General features: G+C 48.1%; 1 protein-coding gene across 1 annotated transcript in view; it reads left to right on the top strand.

The window, feature by feature from the left end:
- Positions 1–18,853, top strand: part of GSDME (gasdermin E) — a 287,746-nt gene extending 268,893 nt beyond the window's left edge. The window contains exon 9 of the mRNA XM_082257476.1: positions 18,448–18,853. Within this exon, the coding sequence (XP_082113602.1) occupies positions 18,448–18,684 (237 nt within the window). The 3' untranslated portion in view covers positions 18,685–18,853. The remainder of the gene's footprint in view (positions 1–18,447) is intronic.
- Positions 18,854–19,849: the final 996 nt, after the last annotated feature.

Genomic DNA, 19,849 nt, shown 5'->3' with positions numbered 1-19,849 from the left:
ATTCAATTAAAAAGCGAAACTCCTATATTTCTTTCAATTGTGATGATTATGGTTTACAGCTAGTGAAAACCCAAAATTTAGTATCTCAGAAAATTATATTACAGAAGACCAAAAAAAAGTATTTTTAATACAGAAATGTTATCTTACTGAAAAGTATGTCCATGTATAGTCTAGTATGCACTCAATACTTGGTCGGGGCTCCTTTTGCAGGATTTACTGCATTAATGCAGCGTGGCATGGAGGCGATTAACCTTTGAAACTGCTGAGGTGTTATGGAAGCACAGGTTGCTTTCATAGCGCCCTTCAGCTCATCTGCATTGTTAGGTCCAGTGTCTCGTCTTCCTCTTGACAATATTGTCATGTTTTTTGGGGTTGTGTTCGATATGAGCAAAGAGAGATCACACAAATACTTAAAAGTATAACATTTATTAAAAGTAATGACAGATAAAGAGAAAGAAAATATGAAAAGAATACTTAACTAAAGATGTTTGTTTCCCACCATGGAGTCCCATTTGCTGTTACACAACATGGCACAGGTAATCAGGACCAGACACTTGCCTCATGGCTGTTCTGGGTGAGACTAACCTCTTAGCAGTTTGAGCAGTGGTACTTAGACTTGTGTATAAGGACTATACCACCCCAAGCCAACTCTCTTTGCAATATGAACCCTCAAGGACTTGACCAGTTAACAATAACATTCCTTTGGTATACAATAGAACTATGCTAATGTCCTTATATGGCTCCTTGACCAGGATGTGGAGGCCTAGAATGCATTAGTGAGCCACTTAAATAATAAGGAAATGTAAAATATACAGTTTCCCCATCAAATACCCCACAGGTTCTCTATGGGGTTTAGGTCAGACAAGTTTGCTTGCCAGGCACAGTGATACCATGATCATTAAACCAGGTATTGGTACTTTTGGCAGTGTGGGCAGGTGCCAAGTCCTGCTGGAAATTAAAATCAGCATCTCCATAAGGCTGGTCAGCAGAGGGAAGCATGAAGTACTCTAGAATTTTCTGGTAGAGGACTGCGCTGACTTTGAACTTGATAAAACACAGTGGACCAACACCAGCAGATGAAATGGCTCCCCAAACTATCAGTGACTGTGGAAACTTCACACTGGACCTCATGCAACTTGGATACTGTTCCTCTTCTCTCTTCCTCCAGACTCTGGGACCTTGATTTCCAAATGAAATGCAAAATTTACTTTCATCCAAAAAGATGACTTTGGACCACTGAACAACAGTCGAGTCCTTTTTCTCCTTAGGCCAGGTAAGATGCTTCTGATATTGTCTCTAGCTCAGGAGTAGCTTGACACAAGGATTGCCACAGTGGTAGCCCATGTTCTGGATACATCTGTGTATTGTGGCTCTTGAAGCACTGACACCAGCCATAGTCAACTCCTTGTGAATCTCCCCCAAATTCTTGAATGGCCTTTGCTTCACAATCCTCTAAAGGCTGCGGTTATCCCTGTTGCTTTTGTACCTTTTTCTACCACACTTTTTCCTTCCACTCAACTTTTCATTAATATGCTTGGATACAGCACTCGGTGAACAGCCAGCTTCTTTAGCAATGACCTTTTGTGACTTACCCTCCTTGTGGACGGTGCCAATGACTGTCTCCTGAACAACTGTCAAGTTAGCAGTCTTAAAAGAAAATAAAGTGCAGCGCTATAAAATTACAAATAGTGCATAAAATCATTCACATTAAAATGTATAAAATGCACAATAAAAAGCATGTGGATCATAAATCATAAAGTCCTTAAAAGCGGATTTCCAAAGTGAAAAACAGGAATATTTAAAACGACACTGCAAACGTGACTCCTCCACCACAGATAATACAGCCTCTCACCTCCTGTATTCGGCCACTAGGGGTCAGAACACTTTGTATCAGTAAGCCAGAGGCAGCCAGAAGATCTGTATATCCAGGATCCAACAGGTTCACAGAAACTCGTGTATGGCAATCCAGAAAAGATAAATAAAACGATCTATTGCTCTCCGCTTAATTAAGGACATTTATTAAAGTAAAAAATAAAGCATCACTCACAAGCAAGGCACTGTCACAGTGCCAGATGAAAGCGAAAGTGCAGACATGTGTTCCAGGATCTCAGAGAGCTGCGGGTGACATCAGACTCCTTCCCCCGTATGCATTACGTCAATAGGCATGACTTCCTCAGCAGGGGACCCCTGCTGAGGAAGTCATGCCTATTGACGTAATGCATACGGGGGAAGGAGTCTGATGTCACCCGCAGCTCTCTGAGATCCTGGAACACATGTCTGCACTTTCGCTTTCATCTGGCACTGTGACAGTGCCTTGCTTGTGAGTGATGCTTTATTTTTTACTTTAATAAATGTCCTTAATTAAGCGGAGAGCATTAGATCGTTTTATTTATCTTTTCTGGATTGCCATACACGAGTTTCTGTGAACCTGTTGGATCCTGGATATACAGATCTTCTGGCTGCCTCTGGCTTACTGATACAAAGTGTTGTGACCCCTAGTGGTCGAATACAGGAGGTGAGAGGCTGTATTATCTGTGGTGGAGGAGTCACGTTTGCAGTGTCGTTTTAAATATTCCTGTTTTTCACTTTGGAAATCAGCTTTTAAGGACTTTATGATTTATGATCCACATGCTTTTTATTGTGCATTTTATACATTTTAATGTGAATGATTTTATGCACTATTTGTAATTTTATAGCGCTGCACTTTATTTTCTTTAACTGCATATTATAGGTCTTGGTAGGTTTGACCTATCCTGGTGTACAGCTGCTTACCCATCCATTTGATTTTAAGCGCTAAATTTTTATTTTTAAAGTTAGCAGTCTTCCCCATGATTGTGTAACCTACTAAACCAGACTAAGAGACCATTTAAAGGCTCAGAAAACATTTACAGGTGTTTTGAGTTTATTAGCTGATTAGCGTGTGTCACCATGAGTCTACAATATTGAACTTTTTTTTACAATATTCTTATTTTATGAGCTACTAAATTTTGGGCTTTCACTAGCTGTATACCATAATATAGAATGAGTTTCACTTTTTAAATTGAATTATTGAAGTAAATTACCTTTCTCTTTGGTTAATTGACGGACACTCGCCATTATTCAGAACCACAGGGTTATATTGCCCCGACAGGAGTAGGACACTAGACAGTAAAAAGACTTGGCTACGTCTATGGGAAGTCCTAGGTGGTAAACATCCCCCTCTCTGCTATAGGCATTCAGTTTTTTTCTGCCTAGTCAGGAGTAAGGACCTAGTTCCCTGCCGGGATCTCTAGACCCAGCAATTTTTCCTTTAAATTGCTTTTTTTTCTCCTGTTTTTGTTTTCCAGAGAGATCTACAATCAACTGCCAGACTGATCGACGGGCTGGATATTTAGATCCAGTGGTCCTCCTAGTCTGGCTAGCTAGCGTCAGTCGCGGCATTCCCCACTGGACGGGGGCTGGCCTGTGAGTTAAACGCCTCATGAGGTCACATACGCCCAGGTCTTGGCCTGAGTCACAGCGTTCCTCCTGGCCAACAACCGCTTTTTTAGATGGTGAGGTGGTTGTCTGGAGTGGTGCCCGCCTGGTTCCTGGTATAGTGTGTGGGGGGCAAGGGGATGCACTGGCGGCGGCTGGGCTTCACAGCTGGGGGGGATGATGGCTGCTACTGGGGGTCTTGTGCCCGGTCCCCCCTTTCCATGCTGGATGGTTTTAGGGGTCCAGTGATCCCTCCTGGGAGCCGTGTACAGCAGCCCTTTTGCTGTAGCCAATACCATTTCTTTGGGGCCTATGTGTTTCTAATGGCGGCCATGTTTGGTTGGTCCAGCATGTTGTTAGAGCGACCGCAATGACAGGGAAGCCTCTGGATGGCGATTTTGGCAGTGGGAGCTCCTTCTTTTCTGCTGGTATTGACTCCTGGGTTTTCCCTGCTAGTGAAGAAGCGCTATCTCTGGTGCAGACCGGTGCTACTCTGGTGGGGTGGTGAGTCTGGCGGGGTCCCTCCCTCTCTCTGCTGCAGGTTGTGGGGTGCTCTGCTTGCTTGCAACCCGGTGATGCTACCGGCGCGGTGGGGGTGTCCTATAGTGGAACATGTTTCCCCACCCCCTCTCGGAGGCTGCAGGTCCCTCGGGGTCCCAGCCCTCTATTGATGCAGAGACGGTAGTCCTGGAGTCCTTTGTTTCCCAGGTGGAGGTGGCCTTTGGGCGGCGGGCTAGCGAGAGGCGTCCCCTGCCTCATCTGTCTCATCAGATCCTGAATCTGACTCGGTCGCCCCGGACGTTGTCCACCCTGTGGGGTTTACATCCATGCTCTGATTTATCAGGTATTGAGGATGATTCCTCCTCACCTGTAGCTGTGCATGAGTAGACGCAGCTACCGCTATGGATTACATCTGTGTGGGAAACTTTAAAAATGAATAGAGGATGCAGCTGAGGCTGTGGCGGAGGTGCCAATCCCCTTTGGCACCCACAAGCTGTCTTGCACGGCAAAAGTGTTTTCTTATCCCTCTTTTTTTGACAAATTTGTCTATAAAGAATGGGAGTGTCCAAAACGCCCCTTTGGGGTTTCTAAACGTTTTGCTGTGAGGTAACCCTTTGAGGAGTCATTCCTCAAGAAGTGGACTGTTCCACCAGTGGTGGACCCCCATCTCCAGGTTGAAGAAGGCAAACATGATTCCAGTAGAGGAATTTCTTACTTTTAAAGATCGGGCTGACAGAAAGGCGGAGTCTGACCCACAATATTTTCACTATTGCTGGCTTGACATTTAGGCCAGTCCTGGCTATGCCCTGGTGTCGCAAACACTAACTGAGTGGGCTAAGCTTTTGCATCCAGATCTAGAGGGTGGGCAGATTCCCCCTGCCTTTGCTGAGTTGGCGGACCAGTTGGTCCAGGTGCTGCAGTTTGTCTGCGATGCCTCTTTGGACGCGGCTCCTCTGATTTATAAGCTATCTGGTTTAGCAGTGGGGCTTAGGCGTGCATTGTGGCTTAAGTGTTGGTCTGCTGACCTGACTTCTAAAAAAGCTCTGACTGAATTTACACTTTCAAGGCGATCGCCTGTTTGGGGGTACCCTGGATGACATCATTAGGAGTCTCACAGGGGGGAAAGAGTACCTTTCTTCCACAGTCTGGAAATGGTAAAGAACCTTGTCACAGACGTGGCCCGACTTTCTCGGCTCACAAGAAGTTTTTCCATCCCTCAGGGTCCACTGACAAGAGTTCAAAACATTTCAAGTCCTCCTCAGGAGGTTCCAAGTTGCCCTGGCCTAGCAAAGCAGAGCGCAGGATTCTCTAGACCCGCAGATAAGACTCCTTCAGCTTGAAGGTGCGTCCTCACTCGTGCCTGGGATGGGGGGACACTTTTGCTGGTTTCCGGGACTGAACCTCCTTGGTAAATGGCAAATGAGTCTACGAATTGATACAGTCCAGTTACAAGATAGTTTTGTTCTTGCCCTCCAGAAAGGTTCTTTCCTTCCAATGTGCGTCTGTCCCTGGACCGATTGGAAGCTCTCTTTGGGGAGCTGCAAGACCTGTTACTTCATTGACTGATTGTCCCGGTATTGGATCGGTTTTAGGGTTTTTATTCAAACCTGTTCACAGTCCCAAAGAAGGAGGTTAAGATATGTCCAATTCTGGACCTTAAGGCCCTGAACTGTTTTGTGCAGGTACAGAAGTTCAGAATGGAGTCCATTCGCATGGTGGTTGCATCCCTTCATCAGGGAGACTTTATTGCAACTATCGAAATCAAGGAGACTTACCTGCACATTCCAATATGTGCCCTACACCAGCGTTTTGCTGTGGGAGAGGAGCATTATCAGTTTGTGGCGTTACCCTTTGGTCTCACCTCCGCTCCTCTGGTCTTCACAAAAGTGTTGGCCCCTGTTCTGGTGTTTCTACGTCAGCGGGGAATTGTGTAACTGGGCTTTCTGGACGACCTCTTCTTGCGAGTGGAGTCCTCTGCTGCCTTGATGGACGATGTGAAGATCACTATACAGACCCTGAAGGAGTTAGGTTGGCTTCTAAATTACCAGAAGTCTGCTCTGATTCCATCCAGAAAATTGATTATTGCTGTCCAGCAGATGGTCCTCCCTCTGAACTTGCATGCTGGGCCTAATGGTATCTACCTTCGAGGTGGTTCCATTTGCAACGTTCCATACGAGGCCCCTTCAAAAGGAGAGCCTGGTGAAATGGTACAAGTGTCCGAGGTCTCCGGACAATCAGATTTGGGTGAGCCAGGAAACCAAGGGGTCCCTGGTCTGGTGGCCTCGCTCTCAGGCTCTTCGACAGGGCAAATTCTTTCTCCCCTTGTATTAGACAGTGGTCACCACAGATGCCAGTCTGTCCAGATGGGGAGGTGTCCTGGGACTGAGCTCCGCTCAGGGTTGTTGAGCGCGGGAAGAGTCCAGACTACCGATCAATGTCTTGGAACTTCGTGCGATCAGGCTGTGCCTGGATCATTGAACGGATTAACCCTGGGGGCTCCCGGTACGGACCCAGTTGGACAATGCCACAGCGGTGGCCTATGTCAATCATCAGGGTGGAACAAAGAGTGTGTTGGCAGCTCTGGAAGTAGCCTGCATCATCCGGTGGCCAGAACGCTTCGTTCCTGCCCTCTCTGTCGTACACTTTCAAGGAGTGGAAAACTGGCAGGTGGACTGTCTTAGTCGGCAGGTGTTGGACCAATGGGAATGGTCCCTTTACCCGGACGTGTTTCATCAGATATGTTTCCAGTGGGGCAGCCCCAAGGTGGAGCTGTTGGCCCCCGGCTCAACAAAAAAGTACCAAGGTTTGTGGCAAGGTCACAGAATCCTCTGGCGGACGCCACAGACGCTATTGTGGCCCCGTGGGGCCAGTATCGTCTTATCTATGTCTTTCCTCCTCCTAGGGCTTCTGCCACGGCTTTTGCGCAGGATCGAGGCCGAAGGGTTTTGGTGGCCCAGAAGCAAGTAGCTACCCAAAAACGGCTGATGCCTTCTCAGTCTGATTCAGAGCCTGATATGGTCGCCACGGACAATCCCATTCCTGAGGGATCCCTGTCCTTGCAGTCAGATGGTGAGTCGGATCTGTCCTCGGCTGCAGCGCGGGAACACGCTCTGGTGGAAGCACTGATTCGTTCAGTAAAGGAAACATTGCAACTGGATGATGAGCCCACACAGTCAGAAAAGTTTTTGGCTCCCAAAAAGCCCAGAAGTCGGGTCAGGTGTTCCCCTGTCCCGAAGACTTTCACGATATTGTGAATGAGCAATGGCGGCGCATTAAGCACATGCTAGTGGTGCCCAAGCGTTTCCAACACTGTTACCCCTTTGCAGACTCCGTTTCCTATCGCTGGACAGTGTCACCTAAGGTGGACCACACCGTTTCCCATTTGAACAAATCTACTGTGGCAGGCCCGGACTGGGACAAAAAATAGGCCCGGGCATTTTAGACTGAGCAGCCCGCGAGGGGGGCGTGGCGTTCGTCGGGATGGTTGATGACAGGATTTAATGTTCCAGGATGTGTGGATTCGATTACGGTTCCTTTTTTAGTTTAATCTGACAGACTGGGTCCAATTTAGATCAGAGCTGCCATATGATGCTGTTTTTTTTTTGTCTTACTTTAAATCCTGTTTTGATGGTTGAGTCCTAAAAATAGTATGAAGCAGCACAGGATGAGGGTTACTGTAATCAAGGGGTACACAACCTTTTTGGGCACAGTGTGCCGAAAAATGTTTTCAAAGAAATTGGGAGTGCCAGATACATAAAAAACAACTGTCAACTTCATATAAAGTAACTGCTGTAAACCGCTTTAATAATAGTAAGAAATCAAGTGAGCTTTGCACCTTCACAAATCAGATCAGCCCCAATTCCTGCACCTTCACACATCAGATCACCCCAATTCCTGCACCTTCACACCTCAGATCAGTCCCAATTCCTGCACCTTCACACCTCAGGTCAGTCCCAATTCCTGCACCTTCACACCTCAGATCAGTCCCAATTCCTGCACCTTCACACATCAGATCACCCCAATTCCTGCACCTTCACACATCAGATCACCCCAATTCCTGCACCTTCACACCTCAGATCAGTCCCAATTCCTGCACCTTCACACATCAGATCAGTCCCAATTCCTGCACTATCACACCTCAGATCAGCCCCAATTCCTGCACCTTCACACCTCAGATCACCCCAATTCCTGCACTTTCACACCTCAGATCACCCCGATTCCTGCACCTTCACACCTCAGATTAGCCCCTGGTAGGCTGGCACTGGCAGCAACAATTGTATTCAAATCAGGATTTCTTCTGCAAATAGGCTGGCATCAGAGTCAGACAATTACCAAAACCAATGTCATCATGACACATGATCAAAAATGAGAAAAAATAAGGATTTCTTCTGCAAATAGCCTGGCAGTGACATCATCAGATCAGACAAGGCACTGGCAGGCATAGTACTAGACAGAGACTGCAGACGTGATACAAGAGATGGTCAGAGACGATACAAGAGATGGTCAGAGACTGCAGACATGATACAAGAGATGGTCAGAGACTGCAGACATGATACAAGAGATGGCCAGAGACTGCAGACATGATATAAGAGATGGTCAGAGACTGCAGACATGATACAGGAGATGGTCAGAGACTGCAGACATGATACAGGAGATGGTCAGAGACTGAGGACATGATACAGGAGATGGTCAGAGACTGAGGACATGATACAGGAGATGGTCAGACACTGAGGGCATGATACAGGAGATGGTCAGAGACTGCAGACGTGATACAAGAGATGGTCAGAGACCGCAGGTTGGTGGTGGAACAGGTGCCGATGATTCTGGTGGCCCCAGACTGGCCTCGCCGGTTTTGGTACGCAGACCTGGTAAAGTCGTCGAGCCTCCCTGGCGGCTACCTCCGAGAGAGGATCTGCTGTCGCAAGGGCCGATCTTTCATCCTGCTTTACGGTCGCTGGCTTTAACGGCGTGGCTGTTGAAGGCCAGGTGATGAGGGACAGAGGCCTCTGATTCTGTGATTCCTACCTTGTTGAGAGCTACAAAGGCTACTTCCAGGAAGATTTATCATTGTACTTGGAAGATGTATATTGCCTGGTGTGAGTCACAAAAGTTGCATCCTCGCTCGTTTTCGGTGGCGAGGGTCTTAGCCTTCTTGCAGAAGGGAGTTGAGCAACGCTTGGCTTTAGGTACAATTGGAAGTAAATGGCTAAGGCCATCACTTGACCTTTAATGTCCCCTGGCATCTAATTCCTTGATCCGCACCTTTATTCAAGGGGGTGCGTCATCTGGCTCTGCCGAGGAGATCCCCTTTGCCGCCGTGGGATCTGAATTTGGTGTTGTCCGTTCTTCAACGGCCCCCCTTTGAAAATATTAGGGAGATATCTCTGCCTTTGTTGTCTCAGAAGGTTGCCTTTTTGGTGGCTATCACTTCTACTCGCAGTGTGTCTGAGTTGGAGGCTCTCTCCTGCCGTTCACCTTATTTGATCGTTCCTAGGGATAAGGTTGTTCTACGACCTAATCAGTCTTTTCTCCCTAAGGTGGTGTCTGCTTTCCACCTCAATGAAGATATTGTTTTGCCTTCGCTCTGTGCTATGCCCAAGCATCCCAAGGAATTTGCTTTGCATTAGCTGGATGTGGTTCGGGCAATCAGGGTTTACCTGTCAGCCACGGAGTATTTTTGGACATCTGATTCCTTGTTTCTCCTTCATGAGGGATCTCATAAGGGTTCGGCTGCGTCTGCTGCGACCATATCAAAATGGATCAGGCAGACAGTTGTTCAGGCCTATTCGTTAAGGGGTCAGGTTCCTCCTTTCCCTGTGAGGGCGCAATCTACTAGAGCGCTGAGTGCCTCATGGGCTTTTCGCCATCAGGCTTCTGTTGCTCAGGTGTGTAAAGCGGCGACTTGGTCGTCTGTACACACTTTTACCAAATTCTACAAGGTTGATTTGTTGGCATCCTCGGATGCTTCCTTCGGCCGCAAGGTTTTGAAGGCTGCTGTTTGACAAAGAGACTTGGTTTTCTCTTTATGAGGGTGAATTTTTTGTTTGGGTGTAAGCTCCTGTTGGTTTGGGTTGAGCTTTTTTTGTCGCCCAGTTGGCTAAGTTTATTTAGCCTTGGGTGTACGTTGACAGTTGGTTGCGTTTTCCAACCCCTCATGCCTACACTGCTTTGGAACGTTCCAATAGTAAAGAAGCATTGAGAGCTGCGTCTGTCAAAGGACGATACAAAAATCCAATTTTCTCTAAGAACTTACCGTAAATCCTTTTCTCTGAGTCCTTTGACAGAGGCAGCTCCCGCCCCTCTAAAATAGGGTTGTTTCTGTCTCCTTTCACTTCTTACTACTAAACTGATTTGAGAGCACTGTGTGTCTGGGGTTATGTCGTGTGGGCCAACTGCTATAGGCGTGTAGAGTGCAGAGTGTAGAGTGTAGAGTGCAAAGTTTTCACTGCCTAGTCTACTCCTGTAGATGGCGCATAACCCAATAGTGAAGAAGCGAAGAGACCTGCATCTGTCAAAGGACTCAGAGAAAAGGATTTTATGATAAGTTCTTACAAAAATCCAATTTTTATTTGGGTACAGTGTTGTCCAACCACGCAATTTTTAGTTAAATTAACGCAGTGCCGTATTGTAAAAAATGGCCTGGTCATGAAGAGGGGGAAATCTTCCAGAGTTGAAGTGGTTAAATAAGCATGAGATTACAATTACTCACAAGGTTAGCATTGTGCGTCAGCACGGATGTTAATGGATTTAGTTGTAACTATGCAAGCCAGTTCCGATGGATGGATGTTATGAGCCTTTATTATCTCTAACCCTGTAAGTGTTTTTAATCTCATTCCTTTTTAATAAACACCATTTCTGCTGCATATAGTGGCGCTTTCTTTTCTTGTCATTAAGACAGTTGCACTACACCGTGCTGGCAATGTGCAAAATTTTGCCATTGCAGTAGTGTGGCTAGTCTGAAATAGATTTCAAACTCTAACAAATCCTGTGTAGCTGGACTTGTTTTTTTAATTTAAGGTATTTCTGATAGGGAGCAGATACCACTATTCACTCTCTCTAGGAAATCACAGTGCTTTCTCCACACTGCGCCAGCATGAGTCATTTAGAAAATGCCCTGTAGATAACACTCCATAATAGGATGGGAGCTCGGTCTCATGTCTTAGACAAATAATTTTTCCTAGCACTTTTTTTTTCTCCATTCATTAAAAGTAATGAGGCTTCAGAGTAAATAAAAGCTCAATCCCCACCCATCAGTCACGCCCCTCTGGCGGGTTTCACCCACATTGGGCTTAATCATAGAAGTCTAGCTATGTAAAATTTGCCTTATACAGAGTAACAGAAAGCCAAAAATATGTTAAACTTCTCACCTTGGCACACTGAAGTGGGTTTCCACTTCCATGAAAAGAAAACCTCTGCTTTATACAAATCTGTGTAGTAAAACCTTTCATTACAACACAGGAAAGTAAATTCTCAGGCTACAAGATTAGAAAAGTTTTGACTCCGTGCTGCGTAACACCACCAAGTCACATAATTACCTCCATTTTTTTGTTAGTGTCCATAGGTGGTTAACCTGTTCTTTCTGACCGGAGAGTTTTTCTGATCCACAGTGCACAGGTGTAAACCTGGCTGCTGGCATTACTGCACAAGCATGGCCAGACAAGCACACTATGCAGGCAGGAGTGGGCACCATTTTAACAATGTGTCTATTGTTCATATGGTGAAAGATCTGGGCTGCTTAAGTCCACTCAGTGGATTTTCAGGAGGGAGTTTGCCTGTTTCCACAAAAGCTGCATCGGGGAAGCCATTGGCCTTCAGGTGGTAGGACTACCTGCTCCTTTTGATCCGGTACCATGCATAAGTGCACCCTGATCGAAATTTCAGTGTGGCAGATCTGGTACAAGGGGGTCTGGGGCTAGGGGGTTTAACCCTCTCACGCTGTTGGGAGACATTCTTATCTGTACTAACGCTGTAAGGTACCAAACTTGGTTTCTCTCATAATCCTTCGGGGGGTTTTAATCCTTTTCTGTTGCTTACCCCTCATGGAATTGATTTTGGATGTCCCATTAGTCTTGGAATCAGCTCTTCATTGTAATGTACAATTAACAAAACAGAAGTTTTGATTAACTTGTACGATCCCTTTACTGTAGTACACCACAGGACACAAGTCCCTCCCTTCTTGTCTCACTTCAACATTGCTTGCTTACAAGACTAAGGCAATTTTGGGAGTGAGTGGGGTTATGCAGGGCTGAGTTAAAGCTTTGCTTTTTGCCAGTGTCCAATCACCTGGCGGTGAGGAAAAATCCACTCCAAGAAAGGGATTTTACAGGTAGGTAAAAAAAATCCTGTTTTCTCTTACGTCCTCCGACAGTCGCCGCCACCTCTAAGTCATCACTATTGGGTATTGACTTCCGCTCTGCAGGAGTAGCTAGGCATAAGACTTAGTCAAAAAAAACAAAAGCATTTAGCATAGACACACCCATGGGGGCTGTCCCACTGGTCAATACCCCCCTGCAGTGATCCCTCCAAACTCAGTTTGTCTCTGCCTAGCATCAGGAGTAGTCAGGCTTCCCTGTGCTGGGACTCCAGTCTCAGCCTTTCTAATCTTTTTTTCTTTGTTTTTTCTTTGATTTACTAGCTGTTTATTTTGTCAGCTTTAGTTTTAGTCGGATCTTCGGATGAAGATGGATTTTTGCGGAGCTGGGAATCGGACTGACCGCCCTGGCTCTCCAGGGCAGAGGGTCAGAGGGATCCCCGGCCCGCCATCGAGCGTTCAGCCATGTGTTCGTCCTGGCATTATGAACGACCCATCCCTGCTCGCAGCAGGAATGCAGCCTGTGAGGTGGCTACCTCACTGGACACATCTGCGGTGCTGCAGTTTCCTTTTCTTGGCTAACAGCATTACCTGTCAGATGAGGACAGCGGCTTTCCGTTCATAGAGGCACCCCACGCCATCTGGTACAGGTAAGTACTTTCTGTGTGGGGCCTCTGTCTGGGGTGGCAGTCCTGTGTTGCTGTGTGTTCCCCATGTCTGTGCCTGTGTGGGGCTCCCTGATGCGATCGTGGCGGGGGTCTCTTGTACATGCGCTGCAGTGCTGTGTGGTTTTGGGGGCCCCTTCCCCTGTGTTACTGCGGTGTTTAGGGGTGCAGACTGCGTGTGCGGCGGCCGCAGCGGGTAAAAACTGCACTGTCCGCCATTTTAAGTATGGGCAAGCATGTCTGGCTTCACTGTGGGCTTAACTGCATGCTGTTTTGGCGCCATCTGGCGCCATCTTGTGTGGCAGAATGATCGTTCCGAGCACATGTTCGGCGGCCATCTTGCTGAAGCCTCCCATTCAGTTCTATGGGCAGCCATTTTCCCTGGGTCTTGCAGCTTATAGTTCAGCCTATGGTGACCTCACTTCCTTTTCTTCTGAAGCAGCGATCGGGGGCTCTGCAGACTGTCTCTTCCATAACTCTCTGTGTTGTCCTTCCTGGCTCAGTTTTGTCTCCTTTTGGGGGTCTGTGTTCACTGTGCATATAGCGGTGGTCTGCGCACTCCGCAGCGATCTTAAAGGGCCAGTACCTTTTATTGCACTTTTTTTTATATAACTTGGGCAAGGGAATCTCAGGACAGCCAATTCCCTCCAGCCCTGGTGGGGGACCCTAGTCCTGCTGTGGCCCCTGTTATACCTGATTTGGCCGCCGTAGTGGCGTCTTTAGTGTCCAAAATGTAGATGCTGATGGCTGAACGAGCTGCTAGGAAAAGGCCTAGACTGTTTTTCTCCTCTGATTCAGATGGTGATGTGGCTGGCGTGCCCTTTTCAGGGTCTCGCTCATCCCTGGACCCACTGGGGTCTGAGGGGGAGGGGGAGGTGGAGGGGGTTGATGATTTTCCCCCGGGGTCGCCTGAAGAACGCGCGACTATGGATGAGTTGATTTCTTCTGTGAAAGAAACACTGCACTTGGAGGATGAGCCCAGTCCTCCGGGCATTGTGTCCTCATTTGGTACACACAGGACCCCGCAAGTCGGCGCAGGTTTTTCCCTGCCCCGCTGAGTTTCATTACACTGTGAATGAACTGTGGCGCAATTTAAAACGTCCATTTACAGTACCTAGTCGGTTTAAGCTGCTTTATCCCTTTGCGCCGGCTACGGACTCGCGCTGGTGTGTGCCTCCACAGGTAGATCACACTGTGGCCGTGTTAAAGAAGGCTACCTTGATTCCCACTGAGGCCCCCCCCCGTGTTCCGGGATCCCATGGACAGGAGGTTGGAGTCTCTTGGCCGCCATTCCTACACGGTGGCGGGTTCCTTGCTCAAACCTATTTTCGCGTCCATTCTGGTGGCTCAGGCGGTGGCGGATTGGACTAAGGTGCTTAGACGCAACCTCGCGTCTGATTCTGCCCCACCTGCCACGCTGGCTATGGTGGATCAAATTCACCAAGGAGTCATGTATTTGTGCGATGCGGCCTTAAATGAGGCCCCTTTGGCCGCGCGCCTGTCGAGTGTCGCGGTGCTTAACCGTCGACTGATCTGGCTGAAGAGCTGGTCGGCTGACCAGACATCACGGAAAACGGTTGCTGATTTTCCCTATGCTGGTTCTCGCCTTTTTGGCGAGGCGTTGGATACCTTGGTAAAAGGCGTCACGGGGGGCAAGAGCACGATGCTGCCGCAGAACCCGAAGAACAAGTCCTTTTGTGGCAAGCTGGGTTCCGCTTCTCGACCCAATCAAGGGTCCTTTCGTGCCTTTAGGAATTAAACCAAGGGCAAGCCCTTCAAGGGCCAAGGTAGGCGGGTCAATCTGCCTCTGCCTGTAGGGGCGCCCTCACCCATTTCAGGGGTAGGGGGACATTTGCGCGGTTTCCTCCAACCTTGGCTGCTCCGAATTCCGGACAGGTGGGTTCAGAAAATTGTTCGATCGGGGTACAAGATCGAATTTCTTTCCCGGCCGGCGGACAGATTCTTTCCCTCAAATCTTCAGTTGACCCCAGGGCGCCTGCAGGACCTTGCCCAGGGGGTGATTGTCCCGGTGCCTCATCGGGACAGGTTTTGGGGGTTTTATTCCAATCTGTTCCCTGTGCCCAGAAAGGAGGGCAAGGTACGTCCTATTCTGGACCTGAAAGCGCTGAACCGCTTCGTGCGCGTTTGGAAGTTCCATATGGAATCTATCCGCTCGGTGGTGGCCTCCATGAGTCCAGGGGAATTCCTGGCCTCTATCGACCTGAAGGATGCGTACCTACACATCCCCATTTTCGAGGGTCACCAGAGGTACCTTCGGTTCGCAATAGCGGAGGAACACTATCAGTTTGTGGCGTTACCTTTTCGGTCTTCCTTCTGCTCCAAGAGTCTTTACAAAAGTGTTGGCCCCTGTTCTGGGCCTGCTAAGGGCTCAGGGCATTGCGGTCGTGGGATATCTGGACGATCTCCTCTTACGATCGAGTGCCAGCCAAAACCTGCTGCGCGATCTGTCCACTACAGTATGGACGCTCCAGGAGTTCGGATGGACCATCAATGTACAGAAGTCGACCTTGTTTCCTTCGGTTCGTCTTCCCTATCTGGGTATGGTCCTGGACTCTGCTCAGGCAAAGGTGTTCTTGCCGGAGGACAAGCTCCGGACCTTACAGGACGAGCTGAGGTCCCTCAGGGACAAGCCATCATCGTCACTCAGGACCTGCATGCGGTCCCTAGGGTTGATGGTATCGGCCTTCGAGGCGATACCCTTTGCTCAGTTTCACACACGGTCTCTTCAAGCGGAGATCCTGGCCAGGTGGGACAGACTACCTCAGTCATTGGATCTGAGTGTCTCATTGAGTCGCCGGACCAGAATGGATCTTCTGTGGTGGCTCCAGTCCCCAGCTGTGTCAGAAGGAAAATCCTTCCGTCCGTTACTGTGGACGGTGATTACCACGGATGCCAGCCTGTTGGGCTGGGGTGGAGTCCTGGGCAACCTGTCTGCCCAGGGCACTTGGTCGGGGGAGGAGTCCTCCCTTCCGATCAACATATTGGAATTAAGAGCGATCAAGCTCTGTCTCTTCCAGTGGTCGGATCGACTTCGGGACCGTCCTGTTCGGGTACAGACGGACAATGCTACCACAGTGGCTTACTTCAACCACCAAGGGGGTACCAGGAATACCTGGGAGGTGACCGACATTCTGTCTTGGGCCGAGACTCATGTCCCGGCAATTTCAGCAGTTCACATTCCGGGTGTGGAGAATTGGCAGGCCGACTATCTGAGCCGCCAGACCCTGGGCAAGGGAGGATGGTCCCTGCACCCGGAGCTCTTCCAAATGCTGTGTGCGAAGTGGGGATCCCCGGACGTGGATCTGTTCGCGTCTCGGCTAAATCACAAGGTGGAAAGATTTGTGGCAAGAACGCGCGATCCATGGGCGGATGCCTCAAATGCGTTGGTGGCCCCTTGGCATCAGTATCGTCTGATGTATGCCTTTCTTCCGATTCAGTTGTTGTCCAGGTTCCTTCGCAGGTTAGCCTCGGGACCGCACTTGGTGATTCTGGTGGCGCTGGACTGGCCACGCCGGTCCTGGTACGCCGACGTTGTTCACCTGGCAGCAGCGCCTCCTTGGCGGCTGCCAATGCGGGAAGATCTACTGTCTCGGACCGATTTTCCATCCTGCTTTACAGTCGCTGGCTTTAACGGCCTGGCTGTTGAAAGCCAGGTCCTGAGAGACAGGGGTCTCTCCCCAGAGGTCATTCCTACTCTAATCAAGGCTAGGAAAGCCTCATCTGGTAAAATCTATTACCGTACCTGGAAAGCTTATTTCACCTGTTGTGAGTCCAGGGGGTTCTCCCCTCGCTCGTACTCGGTGTCGAGAGTGTTGGCTTTCCTCAAGACTGGTGTGGACCAGCGCCTGGCGCTGGCCACGATAAAGGGCCAGGTATCTGCACTGGCTATTCTTTTTCAATGCCCTGTGGCATCTCATTCCTTAATTCTCACCTTTATTCAAGGTGTGTGACATTTGGCTCCTCCCCGGAGGGAGCCTTTGCCTCCATGGGACTTGAACTTGGTTCTGTCCGTATTACAGCGTTCTCCCTTCCGGGACATCCGGGAGATATCGTTACCTCTGCTGTCTAAAAAGGTTGCCTTTCTAGTGGCGATCACTTCGGCTCGCAGGGTGTCAGAATTGGCGGCGTTGTCTTGCCGCTCTTCTTATTTGGTGGTTCACAAGGATAAGGTGGTCTTGCGACCTCATTCGTCTTTTCTCCCAAAGGTGGTCTCTGATTTTCACCTTAATGAGGACATTGTTTTGCCTTCGCTCTGTGCGAAGCCTAAGCATCCTAAGGAGGTTGCCTTGCATTCCTTGGATGTCAGGGCGATTAGGGTATACCTGTCGTCCACGGAATCCTTTCGGAAATCGGATTCCCTCTTTGTCCTTCCTGAGGGAGCTTGGAAGGGCATGGCCACGTCTGCGGCGACCATTGCCAAATGGATCAGACAGACCATTGAACAGGCCTATGCCTTGAAGGAACAGGTTCCACCCTACCCTGTTAAGGCGCACTCTACTAGATCATTGAGTACGTCTTGGGCCTACCGGCATCAGGCCTCGGTGGCCCAGGTGTGCAAGGCTGCGACTTGGTCGTCGGTGCACACCTTTTCTATATTCTATAAGGTGGATGTTCTGGCATCGGCTGATGCCTCCTTTGGCCGCAAAGTTCTCAGTGCGGCAGTGCCTTAGGGGACCCTTGTTTTTTTGTGGGTCCCTGGCTGTTGGGGTGTTTTACCCCCTGGGTATTTGTATTCCTGGGTTGTTGCTCCTGTTGAGTCTTTTCTATTGCCCAGAAGGTTCTCTTACTGTGCGTGTAAGGTTCCTTTCTCTGATGTGGGTACTGCGTTGCCTTTTCTGTGGTTGCGTCTCCCACCCCTCATGTCTACACTGCTTTGGGACATCCCAATAGTGATGACTTAGAGGTGGCGGCGATTGTCGGAGGACGTAAGAGAAAACTGAATTTTTGTAAAATCTTACCGTAAAATTCCTTTCTCTGAGTCCTCCGACAGTCGCCGCCCCCGCCCCTCTTTTGGGGTTTTTTTCTTGTACACCTACTGTTATTCTACCAAACTGAGTTGGGAGGGATCACTGCAGGTGGGTATTGACCAGTGGGACAGCCACCATGGGTGTGTCTATGCTAAATGCTTTTGTTCTTTTGACTAAGTCTTATGCCTAGCTACTCCTGCGGAGCGGAAGTCAATACCCAATAGTGATTAGAGGTTGCGGCGACTGTCGGAGGACTCAGAGAAAGGAATTTTAGGGTAAGATTTTACAAAAATTCCATTATTCTCCCTGTGCTTCTGACTTTTAAACCTGTACCACAGAGAATACACAAATAATTCCAATGACATTCATTATTTATTAGCACATGAAGCCATTTAAATTTGAAGGTGTCCCTTAAGTGCCAGCTGTGCCTCAGTAAAACTGACTAGATTCAAGTGCTTAACACTGTAAATTATAACCTTCAGGTCTCCCGGATTAACTTGTGTTCCTGTGTTTTCTTTTTAATTAGACAAACATCACGTTAGATGAAGGACTTTGTTCAAGGACAGAACCAGCACTGGCTGATCTCATCGACCAAGGCACATTTGAGATTGCACAGAATTTATTCTCTTTTTGCAACATGAGGCTGGAACTGAATGAAAAAAACATAAAAGCTGTGACCAGCAAGGACCCCAGCTTCCTCCCATATATTCTGTACATTGCCATCTCCGGTTTTCATGCATTAAAGAATAACCTCAAAATCTGATCTATTCCCTCCTGGGTCAGTTCACATCAGCAAAACCACACAGTGAGCCTTGTGCTGGATTTACTTATATGAATCAAATACATAAGAAAATAGGATAGCAGTATTTTACTACACATTCTGTACATCCTTTGAGGATTGGAAATATATTTGATGCATATGCACTTTATTGATCCATTTTATAATAAAATATCAGTGCAGCGCTAATAAACTAAATATAGAGGATAGTGAAAGGAAAACGCACAACAGTCCCCAATAAGAGATGAGTCGTGCTTCTGAGTAGACAACTTGCTGATGACAAAGTGCAAAAATCCTCCACCGCTCGCCTCAATAATAGACCTCTGAGTCAACAGGTAGGTCTAAAAACACTTATCCCCCTCCGGGGTACTCAAACATGGGTAATTCCTGCACACATCCACCACAATATAGGAAGATCCAGAGACCATGCGATACTGGAAAGGACCAATCTGTCTCTCAATAGGATCCAAACCCGGACTCCTCAGTGGTTATCATATGTAAAGGTAAAGCATATACATAGTGTTCTCAGCTTCAAATTTCATATTTATTAAGATAAAAACATGATACTTGCAGAACTAGCACTGTAACCCAGTCCTCAATATCCAAAGAAAATCAATCTGCAAGTGAACCACATACAAGTACAACTCACTCCTGAATGACCTGCGGGTGCTGCCATGTGACTCCCCCCCCCCTCCTCCATACGCGTTACGTCCCATGGGTGGGACTTCATCAACTTAAATGGAACCACGTTGAACACCCACATAATATATATATAAAATAGTGCAGAGCAATCCAATAAGTACAAATATGCTGAAAAAGGAGTCCCAGAACAGGTGCAGAGTGATATATGTGTGAAAAAGTCTTTCTAGGTTAGTGATGGGAAAACATCCCAGAGCAAGCAATATCCAGTCCACAATGTGAAGAGGTGCTCATCATATCCCACCACCTGTCACTCTCACCTTCTATCTGAGACCCTACAGGGTCAAAAAGCATGGATAACAAAGCCAATCAGCAGAAACACCTCCACTCCACTTCTCCTTAGTAAACAGCGCTCAGGATCAGCTGTTACCATCCAAATCCCGGATCACAATATTAGACCGGAGTCCTCCACACAGATTGGATGTTCCCTTCAGGGGGCGTCTCCGTAATA

This window comes from Pelophylax lessonae (assembly GCF_965119305.1).
Source record: "Pelophylax lessonae genome assembly, chromosome: 5".
NCBI lineage: Eukaryota > Metazoa > Chordata > Amphibia > Anura > Ranidae > Pelophylax > Pelophylax lessonae.
This window is presented reverse-complemented; position numbering and strand designations above follow the sequence as displayed.